Source organism: Equus quagga, chromosome 4 (assembly GCF_021613505.1).
Source record: "Equus quagga isolate Etosha38 chromosome 4, UCLA_HA_Equagga_1.0, whole genome shotgun sequence".
Classification (NCBI taxonomy): domain Eukaryota; kingdom Metazoa; phylum Chordata; class Mammalia; order Perissodactyla; family Equidae; genus Equus; species Equus quagga.
The window spans coordinates 26,028,489-26,054,710 of record NC_060270.1 but is presented as its reverse complement, the minus strand read 5'-3'; the positions used below and the strand labels follow the sequence as shown (position 1 = coordinate 26,054,710).

Sequence of the window (26,222 nt, the reverse complement as noted above, 5' to 3'; positions counted from 1 at the left end):
TAATATTAAGCAGCACCCTTTGCATGCTGAAGCAATTAAAGGCATTAAGCCTATAATTGAAGAGTATCTAAAACAAGGGCTCATCATTCCCTTACAAGTTCTTGTCATACACCCATCTTCCCTGTATGTAAACCTCATGGAAGAGGATGGAGATTTGTACAAGACTTAAGAGCCATCCATAACATTGTAATACCCAGCCATCCTGTTGTCCCTAATCTTCATATCTTACTGTCTGCTATTCCTCCAAATAGCAAGTTCTTTATGGTCATATGGTCATAAACCTTTGCAGTACCTTCTTCAGCATTCCCATAGATCCTGGTAGCCAATTTTTATTTGTCTTTGCTTAGGATGGACAACAATACACATAGACAGTCATACCTCAAGGCTATACTGAAAGCCCAACCTACTTCTTTTAGATTTTAAAGGTAGATATAGCAGATGTAACCTTTTCAGAAAATACTTTATTATAATATGTGGATGACCTCCTCCTTTGCTCACAATCAAAGGAAGCATCTGATGTAGATGGACTACATCTCTTAAGGGAACTTGTTTCTAAAGGACATAAAGTTTTAAAAGAGAAGCTGTAGTTTAATCAGCTTCAAGTTAAATTTTGGAACATTTGATATCTAACCAAGGGTTAATGCTTGACCCAGATAGAATTAAAGGAATCCTTTCTTTCCCTGTTCCCCAGTCCAAAAGACAATTGAGGGGACTTTTAGGATTGGCTAGTTATTGTAGAAACTGAATCCCCTACTTCTCAATGATGGCTGAACCCTTACACTCTTCCTTTAAGGTTGACCAGCCAGAACGTCTCAACTGGATAGAAGAAAATCAAAATGCCTTTGAGACAATTAAGCAGGGTCTGCTTGACACCCCAGACTTAGGACATCCTAACTACAAATAGCCCTTTTCCTTTTTGTTCATGAGAAGGAAGGACACTGGGTGTCCTGAACATGGAGGAAAACGTAGACCAATTGACCACTGCAGCCAACAATTAGACCCTGTGTCTGAGGGACTACCTCCCTGCATGAGAGCCATTGCTGCAACTGCAGCTCCTCTTAGAACTGCCAAAGAAACTGTCATGGGCTCTCCTCTGACCATTTATGTACCCCACTTTGGAAGCCCTTCTTAATTCTCATCATACTCAATACCTTGCTGCCAGCTGACTGACCTCCTGTGAGCTGCTTCTGTCCTCACCAAACTTTACTCTTACTTTCATTCCCTCAATCCTGCTACCCTCCTTCCATTGCCTTCTGATGACACACCTCACGACTGTCTTACCTTGACAGACCAATTACTGGTCCCCAGACGAGACTTACAAGAGGCCCCAGTTGAAAATGCTGACATAGTCTGGTTTACTGACAGGTCTTATCTGAAAGATGAAACTGGTAAATATAAGGCAAGATGTGTAGCTCTGTCTTTAACGGAAACAATAGAGGCTGTCCTTTGCCAGTGGCTACCTCTGCACAGCAAGTTGAACTTGTGGCCCTAACCCAAGCCTGTTGTCTGGCTGAAGGGAAAACAGCCAATATCTATACAGACAGCAGATATGCTTTGGGGGTAACTTATGATTTTGGCATGCTTTGCAAACAAAGAGGATTCTTGACCTCTATACGTCAAAGAATAAAAAATTAGTTTCTATGTGTTAAATCTTTTGGATGCCATTCAGAAACCAAGATCTTTAGCAGTGATAAAGATTCCTGGACATTCTAGGTAAATATGGAGGGAAGTGAAGGTAATCATTTTGGTGATTCAACAGCAAAAAACACAGCCCTTCGAAATTACAAACCTCTTTTGGAATTCACCCTAAAACCAAAATTACCCCTCAATCTCGTCAGAGATTTAAAAAATAAACTTATGGAAGTGCAACATTTTGCTCCTAAACAGGAAAGAAAAAAAATGGACAGAGCAGGGTTGCACATTTGAAAGAAAAAAATGTATGGTACAGTCCTAATGGCCATCCTGTCCTCCCTGATCGCCTCCAGGAATGTATTCTCAGCTATGTTCGTGATTTAACTCATTGGAATATTGAGAAGATGCTACTTTGGGGAAAACAATATTATTGGAAACTATCACCTAAAATGGCTTCGAAGGTTTATCAAAGATGCCATATATGTCCTAAACATAACCCTGGAAAGCCTATCCACAGTTCCATGGACCACTTCCCTTTACCTTCTGGACTCTTTGAAACATAACAATTGGATTTCATCCAACTGCCACCATTTCAAGGATATAAATATGTTTTAGTGATGGTATGCATGTTTTCCCATTGGACTGAAGCATTCCCATATTGCAGGGCAACAGCTCATACTCTAAGTAAAATTCTTCTAGAATGGATTTTACCTCAGAGCTTCAACAGCAATCGAGGAAATAATTTTACAAGCCAAATGGTACAATCTGTAGCAAAATTTAGCCTACCCTGCACCAATTTCATTATGCCTATCACTCCAAATCTTCTGGTCTTGTTGAAAGAACTAATAGGATCATAAAAACTCAATTGGCCAAATTCATAGACTCTTTTAATATCCCATGGCCAAAAGCCCTGCCTTTGGTATTGCTCAACCTTAGGTCTATACCTTTTGGAAAGCACAAACTATCCCCATTTGAAGTCATCACAGGATGACCTATGAGATTAGATCAAGGACTATATAAGCCTGTCTTGCATAAAGGAGATATCTTGACCTACCGCAAGGAACTCAGTAAGACTCTTAAGGATAATACTACCCTAGAAGAACAGTCCTTTCACAGCACACTCCCTGGAGATGAAGAAATATGCCACCACAATTTTCAACCAGATTTTGTCAACTGGAAAAGACATCATCACAAGGATGCCTTACAATCACAATGGAAAAGGCCATACCATGTATTGTTGACCAGTCCTTATACAGCTAAACTTGGGGTCGTTGACTCATGGATTCATGTTTCTCATCTTAAAAAGTCACCCTCACCTGATTGGACTTCTCAACCCACTGGAGACCTCAAATTAAAGTTATCATAGGCTGCTTTCCACCCAGATGAGAAGCAGATGACATCGGGAGTAGACAACTGTCCCAAGAATCTGAACCAGGCCAGTATCCATCCCTGAGTTAGCCAAACTTTTTGGCATTCCTTTTTTTGCTGGAATTTTAATGTTCTTTGCCCTTTTACAGACTGTGGGAATTCTACTGGTGGCGAAACATCTTCCTTTTTGCTACTGACCCTTAGATTCCTCCTCCTCCTTACTTCCCCAGTCTCTCATTCCTGGAAAAGCAAGGCTATAATATAATTTTCTCAGTCTTTAGCCTCCTCTTGGAACTAGTCTGAATGTTGGGTATGTCACTATTCCCCTACTGCATCGTTTTGCAAATAATGATTCCATAATCATAACTATATACAATTTTTCTTTTTTTTTAAAGATTGGCACCTGAGCTGACAACTGTTGCCAATCTTCTTCTTTTTTTTTTTTCTCTGCTTTTTTCTCCCCAAATCCCCCCAGCACATAGTTGTGTATTTTTAGTTGTAGGTCCTTCTAGTTGTGGCACATGGGATGCCGCCTCAACGTGGCCTGACGAGTGGTGCCATGTCTGCACCCAGAATCGGAACCGGTGAAACCCTGGGCCGCGGGAAGCAGAGCACATGAACTTAACCACTCGGCCACGGGGCTGGCCCCTACAATTTTTCTAATGTTCCCAGTTATACTGTCACCCTTGACCGGCCCCCCACCACTATTGCCTACCAGATAGAACCTGTCCACCTTATCTCAGGACCCCCTCCTTGCTTCTCCCTGACTCTCTTCTGCCTGTCCACCTTCTACCAAAATAGAGATCTGTCTTCTACACCAATACTGATGTGCCTTCTCAAGTTCTTACTTCTTTCCTCTAACTCTTATATCCAGGGTCTCTATAGCTCCAGGCCCAAATTCAACTGTTCAACACCTCTTTGCTGGGCATACTTGACGTTGCTACTTCCTCTATTCACCCTATTTGAGATCTGTTAACTTAATGGGAGCATTGGAGAACTCCCTAGGACAGATCCCTGGTTCACCTGTATCCCTTGAGAAGTGTCTACCAGTACATCCTTGGAACCCTCTAATGTCACTGGCTCCCTTTGCATACCCTGGAGCTACATTTTCATCTGTGACCAAGAAGGTTCTCCATGGGCATTTGAATGCCTAGATAGCTGGAGAATGGGAGGAACTTACCTCCTGGGACACTTAACCACTCCTTTCACTGTACTCAAGCTAATCTCTGGACAACTAGGGTCTACTAGAATAGGCGAAAGAAAAGGGCACTCTATTGTAGATGATTATCCTGATGAAGACCCCTCTGAATATGAGGATAATATTTGTGGCTGTAGTCAGGGATGTGACCTTCTCACTGGGTATTCAGGTGACCAATTCAATAAATTCTTGAGAATTTTGGGATCTTGGACAGGAGTTAGAACCAAAGATCTGAAGGTTATGATGTGAAACCTCACAAGAGCTGTCAACAGAATTATTTGCTCTGTGGCAAGAACTAATAGGGCACAACAAAGGTCCTTAGACACCCTAGCCCAAGTAGTGTTTGAAGACGGAATAGCCTCAGACTGTCTCCTTACCACCCAAGGATGAGCCTGTGCTATTACCAACACCTCCTGTTGCACCTGGATTAATACCTCTAGTCAAGCTGAATCTGAGACCACTGAGCTTTTCAAACTAGCTAAATCCCTTAAGGGCCGCTCTAGCTTTACTGCAGATTGGTTAAATTTCAAGTTTTCAGATTGAAATTTGCTTTCTGCCCGTTTAGGGGCAATCCTCAGATCCACTTTACATCTTGTTTTACTTGTGATAATTCTGATCTGATCATTTTTAAACTGTCACATGCTGTGCGTTTCTCGCTGTCACACAGCTACTCAAAACATCAAGGTCGTGGTCACTTAAAGACTCAAGACTATTCAGCAAACCTATCCATTGATGACCATTGAACAAAACCATCATTGATGCCTTGGAACTGTGAAACTATGCCTAAGACTCAGTTTCCTGATTGCATCATTATTGCTCAGATGTGGCCAAAGCCTCTGACTACCTTACTCCTACTGATGATTGAGCATCTCACTTCCCCCCATAATGGGACATGACTTCCCAAAGATGAGCCTTCCTGGTGAAAGGGGAAACACCTGTGGGTTTTGCCTTTATAAATCCCTGCCTCTTTTGTCCTCTTCAGAGTGCATTTGAGTTTCCTCTCAAATCTATGTCTCCTGAATTGCAATTCCTAAGACCCCCAAATAAACGTTTTGCTTCTCTTGCAGTTTATGCCTCTTATTTGTTGACAATCACATATCTGCCTCTTTTCACAAAACATTTAGAGACATTTTAAGACACATTTTTTTTTCCTAAGTATTTTTTGTTTACTTTTAATTTTCTTGGCATTTCCAAATTCTGCTTCCTACTTGTCTTCTTGCAGGTCCTGATTTTTTTTTTTAAATAAATGAGTGATCATGGAAGACAATGCTTAAAAATCACAACTTTTTGTAATGCCAACTGTTAATAGGTTAAAGTAATTGAATTTAAAAATTATAAATACATGGGTTAGAGAAGCTAGAGTAAACAATGTAATGAAATGGAGATTTCTGTTTTCTCTCTACAAGCATCACACCTAAAAGATCACAATTTACGGATTTCTCTATTTATAATTTGGAGATTATGATTGTTTAGGAACTTAGAATAAGTCCTCTAAAAAGCAGATATTACAAGAGCAAAGTAAGAATTGCTTAGAAAACTAGAAACAAGGGTAATACTATCAGATGACTTTAACTTTACCTTACATACTTTTGAATTATTTGAATTTTTAACAAGATACCTGGATTACTTTATAATAGGAAATATATTTCCATTAGATAAAAAGTTTTTTATTAATTAATTTCTAAATAACTATAGATTCACAGGAAGTTGCAAAAACAAATCTGTACTAGGAGGCACCTTGTAACTTTCACCTAGTTTAAGGGTTTAAAACCTTTTCTATTTCTTTTTAGAATCCTTTGCAGTTGCATCCAATTGCCCTTTGTAAATAGCAGTTGTTTTAATTACGATTATAGATGTATGATCATTTTATATAAAGTGGAAATTTTAGTAAAATAAATTCAAAATTAGAAATAAGAACTGAGTAGAGGGAGGTATGGATTTTAATAAAAGTTAATGGATAATAAATAAAAGTTAAATCATATGTATTTAGAGTCTGGATTCACTTTAAATTAAAAATCCCTACAGCTAACCTTGTCTCTGGTCTGATTTTCTGTTGCCTCTCATGGGTGCAGCAATGCAGGGTCTGCCGTGGGGGTAAGTGGCCCTGTGAAGCAGTGGGTGTGCAAGACCAAGAGGGCATCCTGGATGCAGACTTTGTTCTTTATGTTGGTGCTCTGGCCACTGAGAGGTGCAGCCATGAAAACATCATCTCTTATGCAGCCTATTGCCAGCAGGAAGCAAAAATGGACAGGTAAACTTTCCCCTGAGACTTATTTCCCAAGATCTAATATGGGAACATGTTATAACAGACCATATTGTAAGTGTTTAGAATATGTACAGGAAGTTCGCATTTGCCAGATTGCCTCCAGTAGTCAGAAACATCCTGAATGGGCAGTCAGGTGGGAGGAGTCAGGTGGTGGGACTGTTATTCACGTGGTAATGTCATCACCAACTCCAAAGAAAAAGTCTGTCAAGAGAACTTTCTTTGGAAGCGAATACCTCTCTAGGAAACAATCTGGACTTTAATTTTAGCCTTTCTGTGCTAAAACTGTAAGATGTTAAAAATATGTGTTCATCTCATTGTCATATCATTTGATATGTCCTTCACTTAGCTAAATTATCACTTAAATTTGTATGTAAGGACCATTGCTGAGGTCCCGAACATTCATCTATCTATCAAAAGATTAGCTGCCTTTAAAAAGCTATTTCACTTCTATTGCTACGTAATTCACTTAAGGAAAAAAATGAAATTATTTGTTGAATGAAGTAGGCAGAACAAAGGAAAGAATTATACTGTCAATCCTGAAGGTGGTAAGGAGATCAGAATCCGCATTATGGATTATGAAAAGCAGTCTGTTACCATGATACTATGTAATTGTTCATCCATAAAATCTACTAAAAAATCTAGCTTTTGAATGTTGAAAAAGCTTAGAGTCAAATATTGAGTATATTACTCAAGAAGAAAGTGCTCTATGTTTTTGCAGATATATATGTACTATTCAGTAAAAACAATATATATATTCTTGTTTATATTCTTTAGTAAAAAGAATATATATATTTAATGGAGTGTTTCTTTTTTCCTGGGAAGCTGTTATTGAATTTATGATATTTTATAATTAATGGTGTCTCAGTATCAAGGAAATGTGGTGTTTGAAGTGCTGAATGATTGTTACTTGATAAAATGAGATACTTTCCTAAAGTAGATGTCTTTGAGAAACAGACCTTCATAACAGTAGTGCTCTACTTTCAACTAAACTATACGAATCGCACACACACACACCTGCAAGTCATTTTGAATATACTGTTGAATGTCAAAAGAACATTGTAAAATAGTGTACATAATATGATTCCATATTTGTTTAAAAAATTTATGTATGTACTTAAAAGGAAAAAGTCAGAAGGAGGATTACCAACCATCCCAGTTTGCCCAGGACTACCCTGTTTTAGCACTGAAAGTCCCAAATCCTGGGAAACCCCTCAGTCCTGGGCAAACCAGGATAGCTGGTCACCCTAAAAATAAAGCACCCCAAATTGTTGGTAGGAGTTACCTCTGATAATGGAATTTAGTGGGGGTAGGTTGTTAAACAGGGAATTTATACATTTCTATATTGTTGGATATATACATTTTTACAATGAGCTTTTACTTTTTTAAAATAAAAGATATTAAAGTGAACCTTATATATTAGGAGCATAATGGCTTCCCTGGGGAGTTGAGGGAGGGATATAAAATCTTGTGTTGAAATGAGTCTAGATTAGTTCATCTCCTTTCAGCATCTGATAATGCTGAAAGTACTTAAAGTATTGAGTTGTCTACTAGTAAGAGCATCCAGCATAGGAGCCATCACACAAATGAGAATCCCCTAGCCCAGAAGTGCATTTCAGTTTCATTGTACTGCTGTTATGTTTGTTTAAAACACTTTAACATTTGGTTCACATTTGATGTGAATGAATAGCTAAAAGAATAAATGTTCTTGTGTATCAGTGAATATAAAGCTACTCATAAATGTCTTCTCATGCCTGGGGAAAGATTTAGGTTTCTTCTGTGGAGAATGTTGATGTTGGAAGAAAAAGCAATATCTTCAGTTATTTTCTCATCTTTTTGAAGGAAGCAAAACTTCCCTTCAAAACTGCTATATTGTAGGGGCCTGGCCCGGTGGTGGAGTAGTTAAGTTCACATATTCCACTTTGGCGGCCTGGGGTTCACTGGTTCGGATCCCAGGTGCAGACCTATGCACCATTTGTTAAGCCATGCTGTGGGAGGCGTCCCACATAAAATAGAGGAAGATGGGCACGGTTGTTAACTCAGGGCCAGTCTTCCTCAGCAAAAAGAGGAGGATTGGCAGCAGATGTTAGCTCAGGGCTAGTCTTCCTCAACAAAAGAAAAAGAAAGAAAAACTGCTATGTTGTATTAATTCATTCAGTGAATATTTGAGTGCCTAGTACGTTGTCAGCAACTAGGTGAAGAAAACAGACGTGTGTACCTGCCTCACAGAACTTAAAAATTACAGAGGGAGACAAATATTAGTTAAATATACTTAGAAAAAGTATGTGATTTCAAAATGTAGTAAAAACTTTGTAGAAAAAAACAGGGTGCTATACCGTAAAAGAAAACAAACGCGGGAAACATAATTTAGATCAATTGGGCAAAGAAGCCCTCTCTGAAAAAGTGAAGTTTTAGCTGTAACCTGAACCTTGAGAGTCTTCACCCAAATAAAGACGTGGAGAAAGAGCTTATGTTGGGAAAAAACCATGTGTACCTGTTGCTGTTAGAAGCCACTTCAGTGGGCAGTGTCTGAGGACGAGACCTTCAGGAGATTCACTGGGGAGGCAGACAGGGCTGCTTTATGCTAAATGCTGTAGGAAGTCCTGACAGGTGGTAAGCCTGGCGGTGACATCCATTTTGTATTTTAGAGGTCACTGTGGTAATGTTTTAGTAATTAATTATATTCATATTTCTTCTAAGTGTAAGTCTGTTGTTTTCAAGTATGAAGAAAGTGTACTGTATGCTTTTTACTTAATCCCATTTACTTTACATTACAAATGTTACTTTGTAAGTAGGCGATCACAATTTGGTGAGGTTTGTGGTGTTTCTGCAGTAAAATGTTAAGGTTGTGGTGGGAGAAAGGATCTTGGGGCTCCTTACCATCGTCTGTCTGCCACAGCTTTTGAAAGACAGGTGGATACCTGGTGGAACGGACTGAATTACTCTGGGTCCTAGTCTGCTCTTGCTCTCGGACTCTCAGGTTCTAGGCTTAGAAAGAGATGTAGAATTCTGCAGCTTCTAGAAGGTGTAGAACATGAAAGAAGATGATGGGAAGATAAAAATCTTTATGTGAGTGAAGGCAGTGTTAGGGCAGGAGAAAGGAAATAGCGAGACGGAGATACTAAGGTTCAGCAATTTTGAGCAACCTGAATGATTTGCTTACTATCCTATTGTATGTTGAGTTTCCCTCTCTACCTACGTGTCTGTCGCTGTGCCTGTAAATACAATGAAATGCCAAAGTCAAATATGGATTTTGCAAATAAAATAGTGTTAAAATTTAAGTTTTTCAGTTCGTTCCTTTTGTTTTTTTTGGTATAGATTGACATATTTTACAAATTCATACTAAAGTATAATTAACTGACTATATCTTTTTGTAGGAAGAGGTGTGGGGTAGCCATGCCATAGGAAAACAGAGGTATATGTCTTAAATATAAAAAACAATAAAAGTTAGATCTTCTGGTACAGAATGTCATTTGATATTTAGCAAAGATTTTTCTGACCTTGTCAGTTTTTGATAGAAAAGTATGTTAGTAAATATCATAATATATATTGTTCTGGAATATAATAAAAAATTTAATGTCTATCTTAACAGGCCAATAGCAGGATATGCTAACCTGTGTCCAAATATGATCTCTACCCAGCCTCAGGAGTTTGTTGGGATGCTGTCCACAGTGAAACATGAGATTATTCATGCCCTGGTAAATTTTTCTAACTACTGTTTTTTCCTTCTGCTTATTATGCTCTCATTTTAATGTATATATTAAATTTTAAGATTGTATGGATTCTTGGAATCATCTTCAGTCAAACCTAGTTGATTAGGCTTCTGCCAATAGAGAATTTTTAATGATTAGGATAGTGGCTAGGTTGAGTTGTACTTCCTAAAATAATTAAACAAGTAAATCCACGGGGCACATAGGATTTTTGAGGAAATGATTAAGCTTCTTAAGAACAAAACTTAAGTAATTTAGTAAAATTTACTTCCCTCTAAAATAACTGATATGCGAATTAGAGATCTTATCTGTAACAGAGATCTCATTTCTAACAGTCTTCCTGGTCTATTTAGGCTTTCTAAAGTGTGTATGTATACTACTGACTCAGAACTTCTTCCTTTTCCCCAATTTCTCCAAAATAGTGAACTTTTACCACATGTCTAGAGAATTAAACGAAGTTGCCTAAGACTCTAGGAAATGTTCTCCTGATGTTATTTGTGTATTTAGAAAATAGATGTCAGTAAAATGCAGGGATTAAGAGAGAGAATGGATCACACAGATCTAGGGGTGAATCTTCTGACCTCTACCACTAAAAATCCTTAGGATCTTGCGCAAATTACTTAGCCTTTGTAAGCCTCAGTTTTATCTGTAAAATGAAAATAATAGTGGTACATATTACAATGAATTTTTCTCATGAAGATTAAATAAGACAAAACAGATAAAACAGCTTAGCACCATGCTGCACATGGCAAAGTGTAATAAAATTAGTGGCTATTATTTGTCTTATTTAGTGGGCTGTCGTGTATGACCTTGAAATGCAAACTTCAGTCTTTAAATCAGTGAATACGTTGAATAACTTGGTGAAACTCTAGTGTAACCAGATTGTGCTTCTGTCCTTCAAGTAAGGAGATTCTGAAATGAGTTGTCTGTTTTCCTTTTATTAAAAAGGAAGTGAGTCAAACTTGCTGATTGTGGTGAAAGACAGAATCATTCTAAGTAACATTTTAAGCTTTAAGCTCTAAAAACTGTAGATACTTGATGTTGAGAGAACCAGAGCAAAACAGCAGGTTTTAAGTATAGTACATAAGTGAACATGAATGCAGAGTTTCCAGACATGAGTTAGTTAGGTTATGAACAGGCAGTTCACAAAAGAAAAAATCCAGTTCACCAAGAAATATGTAACAAGGTATTCAGACTTACTTTAGCAGTCAGGGAATCTCAAATTAAAGCAAGACATCATTGAATATGAAAACGTGTATGAGGGGCCTGCCCGGTGGCATAGTGGTTAAGTTGACACACTCTTCTTCAGCAGCCCAGGCTTCACAGCATCGGATCCGGGTGCAAACCTACACACCATTCGTCAAGCCATGCTGTGGCAGCATCCCACATAAATTAGGGGAAGATTGGCTTGGCACGGGTGTTAGCTAGTGACAATCTTCCTCAAGCAAAAAGAGGAAGATTGTCAACAGTTGTTAGTTCAGAGCCAATCTTCCTCACCAAAAAAACCCCCCAAACATGTATAAGAATTATGCGCGTTGGCTTCAGGGTAGTGGTTACCTCTGGGAAGAAAGGGAGGAGAAAGGGTTTATGTAGTGGGGCTTCAGCAGTATTTATTCTGCAGTGTTTTATTTCTTAAAAAGTCTGAAGAGGGGCCAGCCCCATGGCCAAGTGGTTAAGTTCCTGTGGTCACCTGCAGCGGCCCAGGGTTTCGCTGGTTTGGATCCTGGGCACGGACATGGCACTGTTCATCAGGCCACGCTGAGGCGGCCTCCCACATGCCACAACTAGAAGGACCCACAACTAAAAATATACAACTATGTACTGGGGGATTTCGGGGAGAGAAAAAAAAAGTCTGAAGAAAATATGGCAAAGTTAACATCTTAAATCCTCTTAAAGAGGTTACATAAATGTCTATTAGATTTTTTTTAACTTTTTTGTATATTTATTTAAAAAATTGTAAAAACCTAAGAAATTTTAAATATTAGTTTAAGGCTCAAAAACTATCCTGGAGGATTGTAAGAGTTAAATGTTTAAAGATATTCCCTACAAAATTATATTTGCTCATAGCTATCAACTATAGTCATCCATGGTACTTTAAATACTAGATAAGCCTTCTTCAATGTGAGTGCTTAGAAAAATTTTCAAGTTGATAAGAGTAGAAAAAATATATATTTAGAATACTATAAAGGATGAGGCAAATCATCCTATTTTAAGCTTTATATAACTTCAGTGAATTCTATATTAAAAACTATTTAGGTTTCTTAGCTGACTCCATTGTGTCCTTTGCATCTTCAGAGATTAAAAATGAAGAAGAAATGTAAGAATAAAAGAATAATCTGGATTCCATTAATCATTTTGGCAAGCCTTGAATGACACAGAGGTCACAGTTATGTAAGCAAAGAAATTTGCCAAAGAAATTGATTAATTAATTGGTGATTTATGATTGTTAGTTATTTGGATATAAGCTATAGCATATTCTCAATATGTAAAACATACCTAAAGAAGTAATTACAGAAGTGCTTTGTTTCAGTTATTAGATTAGGAAAGAAAGCAAGAAAAAAAATTTCTCTAATAGAATAGGAGATATCAAATGTCAATAATTTTTTTGGCCCATTTTCTCATCTTATTTGGGAGGGAAGGGATAGAGAATGGGAATTTGAGTACCTTTATACGAAGTATCCATTATCATTAAAATTGAAGACTTCATCAAAACACTATTTAAAAATGTGATTGTAAACATACATATTCACATTGTAAGAAAATTGAGAGAATTTGAATGATTTTACACATTACCATACCACCAAAAGAACCACCGCTTACACTTTGATATATATGTTTCCAGTCTTTTTTCCTAAGTGTACACACACACACACACACACATTTCCAATCTTGTTTTTTTAAGTATAGATATCTATGAAATGTGGACTTTGAACTTTTATGAGCCTGCTCCCCTGCTCTAAACTGTATTAATTGTCTGGACAGCAGCGATCCCCAGACGCAGGTGTAGAGTTGAGCAGGTTCGTGTGAAGAGGATCAACTGTGATAAACACATTCTCAAACAAATAGATGCTCTGTTTATACTACCACCAAAGAATGTCTTTGTTACCAGTACTTTTGATTTCCTCACTTATAATTACCTCAGGTAATTGGAAGTTAAAATTCATAAATATGAAACACTCAGCTGGTGTCCATTTCTAACATATGAGAAGTTCCTGTAGAAGTATTGACGTGGTGTGTTATGTGGTTGTATCAAAGTTCTGATAGCGGCATGTTATCATGTCTTTCATCAGACTTGATATTTTTCCTTTTAAGATATTTTGAACTTTTTCTTATAGGGTTTCTCTGCTGGGCTATTTGCATTCTACCATGATAAAGATGGAAATCCTCTAACTTCAAGATTTGCAGGTGGTCTCCCACCTTTTAATTACAGGTATTTGTTATTTTTGTTCTTGTTCCTCTTTTAGGAGGGTGCTAAGAGTAGAATCTGAGAATCATAGCATATTAGGTGCCATAAATAATAGTGGCTTCATGGCTACCCTAAGAAAATTATAGCTATTAAAACATGATAGGAGGGGCCAGCCCCATGGCCGAGTGGTTAAGTTCTCATGCTCTGCTTCAGCAGCCCAGGGTTTCACTGGTTCAGATCCTGGGCACAGACATGGCACCGCTCATCACGCCTTGCTGAGGCGGCACCCCACATAGCACAGCCAGAAGGACCTACAACTAGAATATGCAACTATGTCCTCGGGGTGCTTTGGGGAGAAAAAGAAGAAAAAACACATGATAAGATATAAGAGATCATTTAGCGTCCCCCTTTTCATTTTATAGATGAAGCAGTTGAGATGCAGAAAGCTTAAGTGACTTATCCAAAGAGCCAGGACTCTTCTTGCCAGGCAGAGCTCTTTTCTACCACATTGTAACTTGTCTTACCTTACAGTATAGTGAGGTCATGGGAAAATGTGGGTTGGTTATATTTTGCTTTATTAATAGTTATTGCCTATACATGGCAATATTTGTGTGTTAAATGTTTTATTTAGCACAGCATATTAGCAGTGATCTAGAGGGCCCAGGCCTAAAATAAATAATACTAAGAAACACTAAAAAATTTATCAAGAAGTTTATATGGACTGTCAGTCACAGAACTGTAACCATTTGCATGCATTTATATAAAAAATAAATCTCTAAATTAAGAGCACATGTCCACAAAAAGACATGTACAAGGATGTTCATGGCAGTTTTGTTATTAATAGTCAAAAAATGGAAACCATTGAGAGGTCCATCAATAGTAGAATGGATAAATAAATTGTGATATATTCCTATAATTGAAAACTACAAGGCACTAAAAGAGAATACACTATTGCTACATGCAGTAATGTGTATGAATATCACAGATAGAATGTTGAGCAAAAGAAGTCAGATAGTCTGTTTGTATGAGTTTAAAAACAGTCAATGATAAACAAATTAGTGGTTTTACTTGAGAGAGCTGGCTGTTAAACTCCATAAAAGTTGAGTATAGATTGGGAAAGGGCACAGGAATCCTTCTGAGGGTGCTGATGCTGTTCCATATCTTTATCAGAGCAGTGGTATATGGGTGTAGAATAAAAAATTAATTAATCTTTATACTGAAAACTTGTTCACTTTATATGTATTTTACTTTGACTACAAAGATCTCTATTAAAATAACTAGAATTAAATAAATATTGAAGTAGATAATACTTTATTCATCATAGTATTTTTTAGAGTACATATGAAGAAACGAGATTCTAATGTAGAAATAGATGTTTTACTTCCTAGATTGCTTGTGTTCATTTGGTGGGGTGGAGGAAGTCTGGTCTTTCCTAAGAATTGTGGTCTTTATGGGAAACATATAAATGGTCAGATAGGCGTCGTCTGCATAGTGATGTAGGTCAGGAGGAGAGAGATACCCACCCAAGAACTATTGTTAAGCTGATCATTTGCAGTGCTTTCTTGCATTCAGGATACTCAAAAGCAGGAAATCTCAGAGTATAAATGAAAATAATAGAGTAATAAAAAATTCAGTTGTTAGACACATGAAGAGTTGAATTTGGCCATAACCTATCTGGAGAAACTGTTAATTGAAGTGTGGATAGTAAAGAGGATTTTAGAGTTATTAATAGGGCAAAAGCTGCTTATTTTCTTGTTGGCTTTGTTCACTATTTATGTTTAAACATTGCCTTGCCATGAAGAAAGATGAAAGGAATTAAGAATAACCTCTCTAGGACATGGGTAAATGAACAGATACATGATTCAAAAAAGCATAACAAAATGTGAATTATAGAATCTAAGTGACAGTTATTGGGTGTACAGATGATCATCATACAATTCTTTCAACAGTTTGTATGTTTAAAATTTTCATAAAATAATGGTGGGAAAAAATAACCTCTTTATATTTTGTTTTATTGGAGAGAACGCAAGATTCACAGGGTCAATGGTAGAAATAATCTAGGGAAAAAGCCAGAAAAAAACAGATTTGGGTTTTAGGGAAAAATCAAAATTGATATCCATCATAATTTTCTGTAATAAATAAATATATTACTTTTTTCATAATGCTTTTATTTGTGCAAGATAGAGTCCCCAAAGTGGAACTGTTGGTTTAGAATCTATGCCCACTATAAAGTTTAATAAAAGTTGTCATATTCCTTTTTTTTAAAGGTTGTGGCAGGGCACACTCCCACCAGCGATATATGAGTGCTTTTGTAACACCTTCCCAGTACTGGATATTATAAATCTTTTTTTTTAGGCCACTTTGATGGGTCAAAAAGATGGTATCTCATATTTCCAGAACTACTAGTAAGGTTTTAGCCATTTGCATGTTTCTCTTTGTATACTGCCTGTTTATTTTCTTTGTCCAGTCTTAAGTGATTTTTCCTTTTCTAGTGACTTTGAAGAGTTTTTTATAAGTTAGAGATTTAATCCTTTTTCATGTTTGTTGTAAATATTTCTCCCATTTGGTTATCTTTTTATTTCATTTATCGTATTTTTGCCATATAGAAAAGTCTTTCAATTTTATATCATTACATTCATCTTTTTTTCCTTTATCGCTTAAGAAAGTTTCTGCCCTCCAAAGATTATTAAAATATTCTCCTAAATTTCTTCTAGTAAATTATTATTTGAATTTTTTACATTCCTAGCTTTAATCCATTTGGAATTTATTTTTGCTTTTTGTATTTTGGGATTTTTTTTGTAGGGTACATATATGTTTGTAATGTTATCTCCTTGGTAGACTGACCTTTTCATCATTATAAAATTGTCTTCTTTGTCTCTAGTAACAATGTTTGTCTTAACGTCTATTTTGTCTGATATTAGTATAGCCATTCTAGCTCTCTTTTTAGTACTGTTTGCATGGTGTATCTTTTTAATCCGTTTACATTCAACCTATTGTGTCCTTGAGTCTGAACTATGTCTCTTGTAGACGTATGGTTGGATCATGTGTTTTTAATACATTCTCCAGTCAAGCCCTTCCCACCCCCTCTGGTGGCTGCAGTTGCTGCTTTTCACCATGGTTGTGAACTGTTGGTTTTCAAGGCTGCCACAGAGCTGGAGAGAAGGCATGGGAAATCGCCACAGAGCTTGCTGTTCTTACTGAGATGCATCCATTTTTCTTAAATAAGTGCTCCCTGAATTGCTGCAAGCCTTTGGTTAATTTCCAGAGTTCTGAAATGTTGATTTGGCCAATTTTGCTACTTTTCTCATTGCTTTCATGAAGCAGAGAATTTTCAGAGGTCCTTACTCTGCCATTTTTGCTGGCATCTGTCTGGAATTTATTTTTGTATATGGGATGAAGCAGAGATTTAATTCTTTTTATTTTTTTTTTTGAGAAAGACTTGCCCTGAGCTAACTGCTGCCAATTCTCCTCTTTTTGCTGAGGGAGACTGGCCCTGAGCTAACATCTGTGCCCATCTTCCTCTACTTTATATGTGGGATGCCTACCACAGCATGGCTTGCCAAGTGGTGCTATGTCCGCACCCAGGATCCAAACAGGTGAACCCCAGGCCGCCGAGAAGCAGAATGTGTGAACTTAACTGCTGTGCCACTAGGCCAGCCCCAAGATTTAACTCTTTTTTTTCCCTCAATGGATAACCAATTTTATAGCATAGTTATTAGGTAAATTATACTTTCCCACTGAATTAAAATGCCATCTTTTTTGTTTATTAAGTTTCCTTATGTACTTAGATATGTGTCTGGGCTTGCTTTTTGTTTTAAAGATTGGCCCTGAGCTAACATCTGTTGCCAATCTTTTTTTTTGCTTCTTCTCCCCAAAGTCCCCCAGTACATAGTTGTGTATTCTAGTTGTAAGTCTTTCTAGTTCTGCTATGTGGGACGCCGCCTCAGCGTGGCTTGATGAGTGGTGCTAGATCCACGCCCAGGATCCAAACTGGTGAAACCCTGGGCCGCCAAAGCAGAGTAGTGAACCCAACCACTCTTGCCATGGGGCCGGCCCCTGGACTAGCTTTTGTTTTATCCAATAAATTTGTTAAGGAAGTAATTTGTCGTCATCTTAGCCAAGTATTAGCTGTGTGAACTTGAGCAAGTTACTTCATTTCTCTCAGCTTCTCTCTCTTTACCTGTAAAATTGTGATGATAATCTCATTAAGACTGTTGAAAAGATTAAATTAGAAAATGTTATCAAGTACTTTGCATGGACTTGGCACATAGTAAGCTCAAATATTTTAATTTCATATTGATATTCATAAACATTTTTACATTTAAAGAGATGGTGAATTTTGCAAAAATGACTCTTTTACTCTTTAATTACAGTCTTGGATTATATCAATGGAGTGATAAAGTAGTTCGAAAAGTGGAGAGATTATGGGATGTTCGAGATAATAAGATAGTTCCTCACACTGTATATCTTCTAGTAACACCTCGTGTTGTCGTAAGTATTACTAAACTTCAGGTCTCATGAGCTATGTGCTCTTTTCCTTCATTATGATCCTTTCTTACCGTTATTGTTTAAGAACTTATGATTAAATTTCAGAGCCTATGATAGGAGAAATAATATGAAGGAGGTACAGTAAAGCTACAGACCAAGAGAAATCTGAGGAAATGGAAATTTGGCAATGGCTCTCAGTGCTCCATTCTACCCACTGCTTTAAGCCAGTGCTCCTCTGTTGTGATACTTCTTAGGATCACTGGTACTACTTGCATAATTGCTGGTCATTTCATTTGGAATCTGGATTAGTCAGGGTTCTCCAGAGCAACAGAACCAAAGGATGTGTTGACAGAGAGAGAGATTTATTTTAAGGAATTGACTCATGCAGGTGTGGTGGTTTTGAGAGTCCAAAATCTGATGGGGTAGGCTGGCAAGCTGGAGACTCAGGGAAGAGTTGCAGTTTGAGCCCAAAGGCTGTCTGCTGGTGGAATTCCTTCTTGCTCAGGCAAAGTCAGTCTTTGTTCTCTTAAGGCCTTCAACTGATTGGATGAGACCGTCTATATTGTGAAAGGTAATCTGCTTTACTCAAAGTCCACTAACTTAAATGTTACTCTCATCCAAAAACACCCTCACAGAAACATTCAGGATAATGTTTGACTAAATATCTGGGCCGCAGTACCAAGTTGATACACAAAATTAACCACGTCTGCTTATTTAATAATAGAAACCTGTTCTTCCTTCCTCCTTCCTTGACTACACACAGCACTCCCAGCCTTCTGGACTTTTGCACTGCTCTTGGGATATTTCCCATCCCTGGAGGTCTCTAACTGAAGGACAGACAAACCAAATGAGCAAAATTGTATTCTAATGAACAACTTATATTTCTTACAAAGACTGTATCTGTAATAAGAGTAGTTTATACCTGCATTAAAATTGTTATTGACACTAGAGTTACAAATGGCAATCATACTAATCTGTAACTTTTTTGAAATATATGTGACTAAAAGTCAAACTGTTCAAATACAGGAAAAATATTAAGACAAATAGTAATTTACTAGCAAAAAAGAATATGACTGTATAAAAATTTTAATTATACTAAAAACCATGTTTCTTGAAGATGTTCTTTCTTCTCACCCAAGTAATTATTTAATGGCTACTTTATTATACCCAGTGTGATAAAGAGTTTGCCATTATCTTTTTGTACTTTTGCAGAGTTTATTTTTTTTCTGATTCTTAGGATGAAGCACGAAAACATTTTAACTGTCCAATACTGGAGGGAATGGAACTTGAAAATCAAGGTGGTATGGGCACTGAGCTCAACCATTGGGAAAAGCGGTTATTAGAGGTTAGTTTATTTTAAAATTTTACTAGACATGTTTTTTCTTTAAAAAGTAATTCTTACTCAAGTTATTGAAACAGTGTAATAGGTTATAAAGTAAAAAATTTAATAATCTCTTTTCCTCTTCAGCTCTTCAGATCACTTTCCAGATATCACTATTTTAGGTTTTTTGTATATCCCTCCAGAAATATTATAGATAGATAGATAGATAGATAGATAAATAGATAAATAGATAAATAGATAGATATAGATATAGATGCACCCACTAGCACACACAGTTGTTTGGTATTTTAAAATAGGTTCATACATTTATGCGTCTTTTTTCACTTGATATATATTAGACATCTTTCCAAGGCAGTAATACAGCTGCTTCTGCTGTAATGTAATGTATGCTTTCCAAAAAAAGCTTTCTTCAAAATCAAACACTAAAAATAACAAGCTTTGTGAGAAAAGCAAATACTAGAGCACTGACAAAAGCAATAAGTCATAATAAAAGTACTAGCTCAGGGGCCGGCCTGGTGGCGCAGCAGTTAAGTGCGCATGTTCTGCTTCAGCAGCCTGGGGTTCACCAGTTCGGATCCCGGGTGCGGACATGGCACCGCTTGGCAAGCCATGCTGTGGTAGGCATCCCACATAGAAAGTAGAGGAAGATGGGCATGACGTTAGCACAGGGCCAGGCTTCCTCAGCAAAAAGAGGAGGATTGGCAGCGGATGTTAGCTCAGGGCTGATCTTCCTGGGGAAAAAAAAAAAAGTACTAGCTCAGTTTAAAAAGACATCATATTTCCAATAAATTAACTTCTATAAGTACTCTAGTATTTCTTTACCTTAAACAGCAACAACCACAAAAAGCAATGGTAGGTGGATGGGAGACTAAATCTGAGTAACGGGGACAAGAGTAAATGTACAGAGCTTAGAGAGAACCCTGCAATAAGCACTTCTAAGACAGAGCCTCTGGCCACGCTAAGCCAAGTGGAAGAACATGGAATGAATAAGCGTCATGTGCAGTACAGCGTTCCTCTGTTGCTCTGTTCACCTGTCTTCGTGTGTTTAGCTGCTATTGCTCCATGGCAGAAAACCTTAAAATCTAGAGAGAAATCATTATTAACCAACACAATTGCATATTATGCTGACGTCATTCCCTTATTTACCAGTCTCACATATGCTCGTTCACATTACAGAAACACATGCTTTAGTAGAATAGACTGTATACTTGAATCTACTCATTTTGTATAAGGTATAATCTACATAGTATTATACAAATGTGAAAACAGTCCTGAGTTAAACAACTATGTTTTAAATTTTTTATTTTAAAAATGTAATGAGCAATTTGTTTATATCTGCAGTGCCTTCCAGAAGTCATGCTCCAATGGGTGTTCTTAGGTTCAACTAAATAATCAGACAAACTCACAAGACCTAAACAGGCCGAACTGACCAAAAATTCAGTTAGAATGATACAAGAAAGAAAGCACGGGCTGCCAGCATGATTTCTCTTGTGCGCCACACAGCAGTCTAGGGGCTATCATCTGTGTCTCTCTCCCTCCCACTCCAGCTCAAATACAGGAGCACAAGACCGTAACAGAGGGGTGAGAGAACCAGCCTAATTTAGAAGTATCATATCCCAAATAAGAACCAATATCTTTTTTAACAGTTCCATTGATAGAACTTCCAGATCCCTGAAAGGCACATACCCATAAGAGTCAGTGCACACGGAGAAGTCTTAGACTGTGGTTTACCAACAGGCATTCAGGTTCATTTACAGTAGCCCCGAGTCCAGAGGCATATCAGGAGGTCTTTTTCCCTCAAGTGCTCTTGCCTGGTAACACAGTTGACATACCACCTTTATTAGGTTTCCTGGGGAGGAGAACTAGAAAGTTAACTCAAGGTCAGATTTGTTTATCCAGAAAAAGAAAGGCTAAATCCCTGGGAGTGGGATTTCTGGGTCAAAGGGTATACATATACATATATACATATATATATATATATATATGTGTGTGTGTGTGTGTGTGCATATTTATTTATTTATTTATTTATTTTTAGAGATCTATTTAGATAATTTAGGTAGTTGCAGCTTACATATGTCATGACTCAAGGAAGCAAAGTTATGAAAAGAGTGAAATTAATGCTTGTGCTGACTGTTCTTATCTAGGTGGCCACAGAGTAACAGTGAAACTTATGGAAGGCATACATGCTTATTTCTACCACGGGAATTTCAGTTTCTTTATTTTTCTTAAGCAGTTTTCTCAAGTGATTCCCTTTAGAAAGTGGTAGATTGGGCAGAAATGAATATTTATTTACTTTTCAGAAGATTTGAAAGTAGTAATTTTATTAATTTCCTTAACTGCTACCTTTCTTTGAAATCAACTTTCCGTCCTTGAACTATTTTTTAAAAAGCTAATGTTAAATTAGTTGAGATAACCATCCAGTGTTCAACATAAGGATGCGAAGAATGATCAGAGGTGCCCAAATATGGAAGATGCTTCTTAAGAGACAGTGAAGTCCTTACCGTTAGGTGACCTCCTGATAGGAATTTTATTATATGAATTAAAACACTGGGTAGATAATAGACCTTAATGATATTTTAGGTCCCTCATGTAACTACTTTGATCCTATTGATTCTATGATACTTGTTTTGAATATTAATGTATATTTCTGTGATCAAAAAGTTGAAAGTTGTATAAGCATTTTCTTTGTAATTCAGGCAAATATTCCCTCTCCCAATATTTTGTTAGTATCTGTCTCAACCGCTCACTTTACTTTGCCTAGATAGTGTAATATTTTTACAGCATTTTTGTTTCCATACATTTATCTTCATTTTCATCAGAGTTGTAAATGCTGGTTGTCTACCATTGCAGGGAAATTGTACACATTATAGACTTTTGAGGCAGAAAGTAGATTTCACTTTAAGCTTCAGTCTTGTCATTTTAAGGAAGGCTTATGTATTTCACTATTTTAAGTGAATATTTTGTCAGCCTCTCACACTTGAGACATTTTAAATATAAACCAAAGTAATCACAGAAATTATTGAGAGCTGCGAGGAGTCCAGTCTTCTAATTAAAATTTGTTGTTGATTTTCAGAATGAAGCAATGACAGGTTCACACACGCAGAACCGAGTCCTGTCTCGAATCACTCTGGCATTAATGGAGGACACTGGGTAAGACAGCTGTGAGAATATTATATGAATTATTTATTAAAATGAAATGAATGTTAAGATTAATATTAAGGTGAAATAAATATTAGCTTAAGAAAATACTGACAATTTACAGAGAAGTAAAATATACTTATTCTTTGAATTTTGTGCAGTTAGCTATCCATTACCTTTACAACTCCATGCCTTCATTCTGTTTTGTTTTTTTTTTTTTAAAGATTTTATTTTTTTCCTTTTTCTCCCCAAAGTCCCCCGGTACATAGTTGTATATTCTTCATTGTGGGTCCTTCTAGTTGTGGCACGTGGGACGCTGCCTCAGCGTGGTTTGATGAGCAGTGCCATGTCCACGCCCAGGATTCGAACCAACGAAACACTGGGCCGCCTGCAGCAGAGCGCGCGAACTTAACCACTCGGCCACGGGGCCAGCCCCCATGCCTTCATTCTGTAAATGTTTGAGGCCCTGAGGTATAGGAAGAATAGAGCAAAATCCCTGGCATTATGAGATTTATTTTCTAGTAAGTAGAGGCCATGCTAATATGAAGGAAAGACTAATCTAGATATTTTTTTATTGTAGATGAAATTGGTGATATATAGATTGCTGGTTTTTAAAGCAGTAGAACTTTCTGGTAAAGCAGTAGAATACTGTTTTTACATGGCTCCAATTGGAGTCTGTTTCCTGGTCAGCTCCTGAGTCCTTTTGACAGGACTCATTAGTTTTTGACATCTTCCTTGCTTTTTGATACATCACGCACCTTTTCCTAGATCTGGGCATCAGCCAACCCTCCAAAGAGTACTGGTTCCTTCTAATGGAGACGAGCTTTTACAAACCATAACCTAGGTAATGTGTTCATTGCTACTGGGTTGTCATTACTTCTCGTAATTTTCAGTGGACCAAGTTGGGAAATTCATATTTTTGAAAAGAAAACACTGGATTCCTTTTAGTGCCATTATAACTCTTTCCCATTTATCCCTGAACAGCAATGGCCAGCAGAAGTGATCCTCAAAAGTGGTCCTGCTGCTCTCTGCAACAACCAAACAATGCTACTTTCTTTAAGATACCAGTAGGATATAGAAGCATTGTGGCGGGCGTGAGTCACTAGTGAAATCATGTCACTGGTGAATTTTAAAGCATATTTTCTTTTTCTGAGGCAACACATCAGCAACGTGGGCCAGACATTCCTAAATGTCTGGCAATATTTTTAAATTGTAGACATGGAAATTAATTTTCATAAATCCATAAGACTTCAGTGTAAATTAACTAAGTTGCTTCTCCCAGTAAAAAACGTTATCATTTATCCATCCAGAAACCTGGGAATCATCTTTGATAACTCCCTCTCCCCACCTCTCACATCCAGTCATCATCAATCTTGCTTGATTTTTAGCTCTTCACTATCCCTGGAGCTGTCTCCTTTTTTGGTCACCACTGCCTTTATCAAGGCCCACCATTATCTTTTGCCTGGATTACTATAGCAGCTTTTTTTTTTTTAATCTGTCTTCCTGCATCTTAAGTGGTCCTTTCTATTGCCAAAAGCCATTTACACATTCTATACAAATACCCTTTAGAATTTTTTTTAGGCCAAGTGTCTCACATAGTAAGAAATACATCATGACCAAAGAATATACATACATGTATAATGGCTAAGAGCAAAGATGTTGACAAAAGTGCCAAGACCGTTTAATGGGGAAAGAGTAGTTTTTTCAATACATGATGCTAGGACTATTGGATATATACATGCAAAAGAATAAACCCCTGGGGCCGACCCAGTGGCGTAGTGGTTAAGTTTCTGTGCTCTGCTTTGGCTGCATGGGGTTTGTGGGTTTGGATCCTGGGTGCGGACCTACACACTGCTCATCAAGCCACGCTGTGGCAGCATCCCACTTACAAAATAGAGAAAGATTGGTGCAGATGTTAGCTCAGGGACAATCTTCCTTAAGCAAAAAGAGGAAGATTGGCAACAGCTCTTAGCTCAGGGCCAATCTTCCTCACCAAAAAAATAAAAAATAAACCCCTACCACACATGATATACAAAAATTAACTCAAAATTTGTCAAACACCTAAATATAAGACCTAAAACTATAAAACTCTTAGAAGGAAACGTAGGTATAAATCTTCATGATAATTGAATTAGACAATGATCTCTTAGATATGACACCAAAAACACAAGCAACTAAAGGAAAAATAGATAAATTGGACTTAAGAAAAAATAAAAGCTTTTGTGCTTGAAAGGATACTACCAAAAAAGTGAAAAGACAACTCACAAAATGGGAGAAAATATTTGCAAATCATCTATCTGGTAAGGGTCTGTTACCCAGAATATATAGGCATACCTCGGAGATATTGCAGGTTTGGTTCCAGACCACCACAATAAAGCAAATATTGCAATAAAGTGAGTCACACAAACTTTTTGGTTTCTCAGTGCATATAAAAGTTATGTTTATACCATACTGTAGTCTATTAAGTGTGCAATAGCATTATATCTAAAAATCAATGGACATACCTTAATTAAAAAATACTTTATTGGGGGGCCGGCTCCATGGTCGAGTGGTTAAGTTCACATGCTCCACTGCGGCGGCCCAGGGTTCGGATCCTGGGCGTGGACATGGCACCACTCGTCAGGCCACATTGAGGCAGCATCCCACATCCCACAACTAGAAGGACCCGCAACTAAGATATACAACTGTGTACAGGGGAGGTTTGGGGAGATAAAGCAGAAAAAAAAAAAGATTGGCCACAGTTGTTAGCCCAGGTGCCAATCCTTAAAAAAAAAAAAAAACTTTATTGCTAAAAAATGCTAACCATCATCTGAGCCTTCAGCAAGTCTTACTCTTTTTTTTTTTTTTGCGGGCGGAGGGTCTCGTAAAAATGCATTATCTTGAAGCACAACAAAGTGAAGCACAATAAAATGAGACATGCCTGTATCAAGAACTCTTACAACTCAACAATAAAAAGACAACTTAATTTAAAAATAGCTGAAGGATTTAAATAGATATTCCTCCAAAAAAGATACACAAGTAGCCAATAAGCATTTGAAATGGTTCCCAACAATAGTAGTCCTTAGGGAAATACAAATCAAAACCACAATGACATACCACTTCACACTCACTAGGATGGCTATAATCAAAAAGACAATAGCAAACATTGATGAGGATGTGGGAAAACTGGAACTCTACACTCTGTTGGTGGGAATGTAAAATGATGCAACTACTTTGGGAAACAGGTTGGCAGTTCCTCAAAATGTTAAACAGATTTACCATGTGATCTAGCAATTCTACTCCCAGGTATATATCCAAAAGAAGTGAAAACATGTCTGCACAAAAACCTGTACATGAATGTTCGCAGCAGCATTACTCATAATAGCCAAAAATCAGAAACAAACCCAAATGTCTATCAACTGATGAATGGATAAACAAAATGTGGTATATCCATACCAAGGAATATTATTTGGCCATAAAAAGGAATAAAGTCAAGAGAATCAGAAGACAAGCTACAGACTGGGAGAATATGTTTTCAAAAGACATCTAATAAAGGCCTGTTATCCAAAATATACAAAGAACTCTTAAAACTCAACAATAAAAAAATGAACAACACAATTAGAAAATGGGCAAAAGATCTGAACAGACACCTCACTAAAAAAGATATACAGATGGTAAATAAGCATATGAAAAGATGC

General features: G+C 37.2%; 1 protein-coding gene across 2 annotated transcripts in view; it reads left to right on the top strand.

Moving 5' to 3' along the window:
* Positions 1–26,222, top strand: part of LMLN (leishmanolysin like peptidase) — a 75,032-nt gene that overhangs the window by 18,668 nt on the left and 30,142 nt on the right. For both annotated transcript variants that reach the window (XM_046659483.1, XM_046659482.1), the window contains exons 6-11: positions 6,271–6,449; positions 10,054–10,159; positions 13,507–13,601; positions 17,951–18,068; positions 19,303–19,410; positions 22,481–22,557. In XM_046659483.1, the coding sequence (XP_046515439.1) occupies positions 6,271–6,449; positions 10,054–10,159; positions 13,507–13,601; positions 17,951–18,068; positions 19,303–19,410; positions 22,481–22,557 (683 nt within the window). The remainder of the gene's footprint in view (positions 1–6,270; positions 6,450–10,053; positions 10,160–13,506; positions 13,602–17,950; positions 18,069–19,302; positions 19,411–22,480; positions 22,558–26,222) is intronic.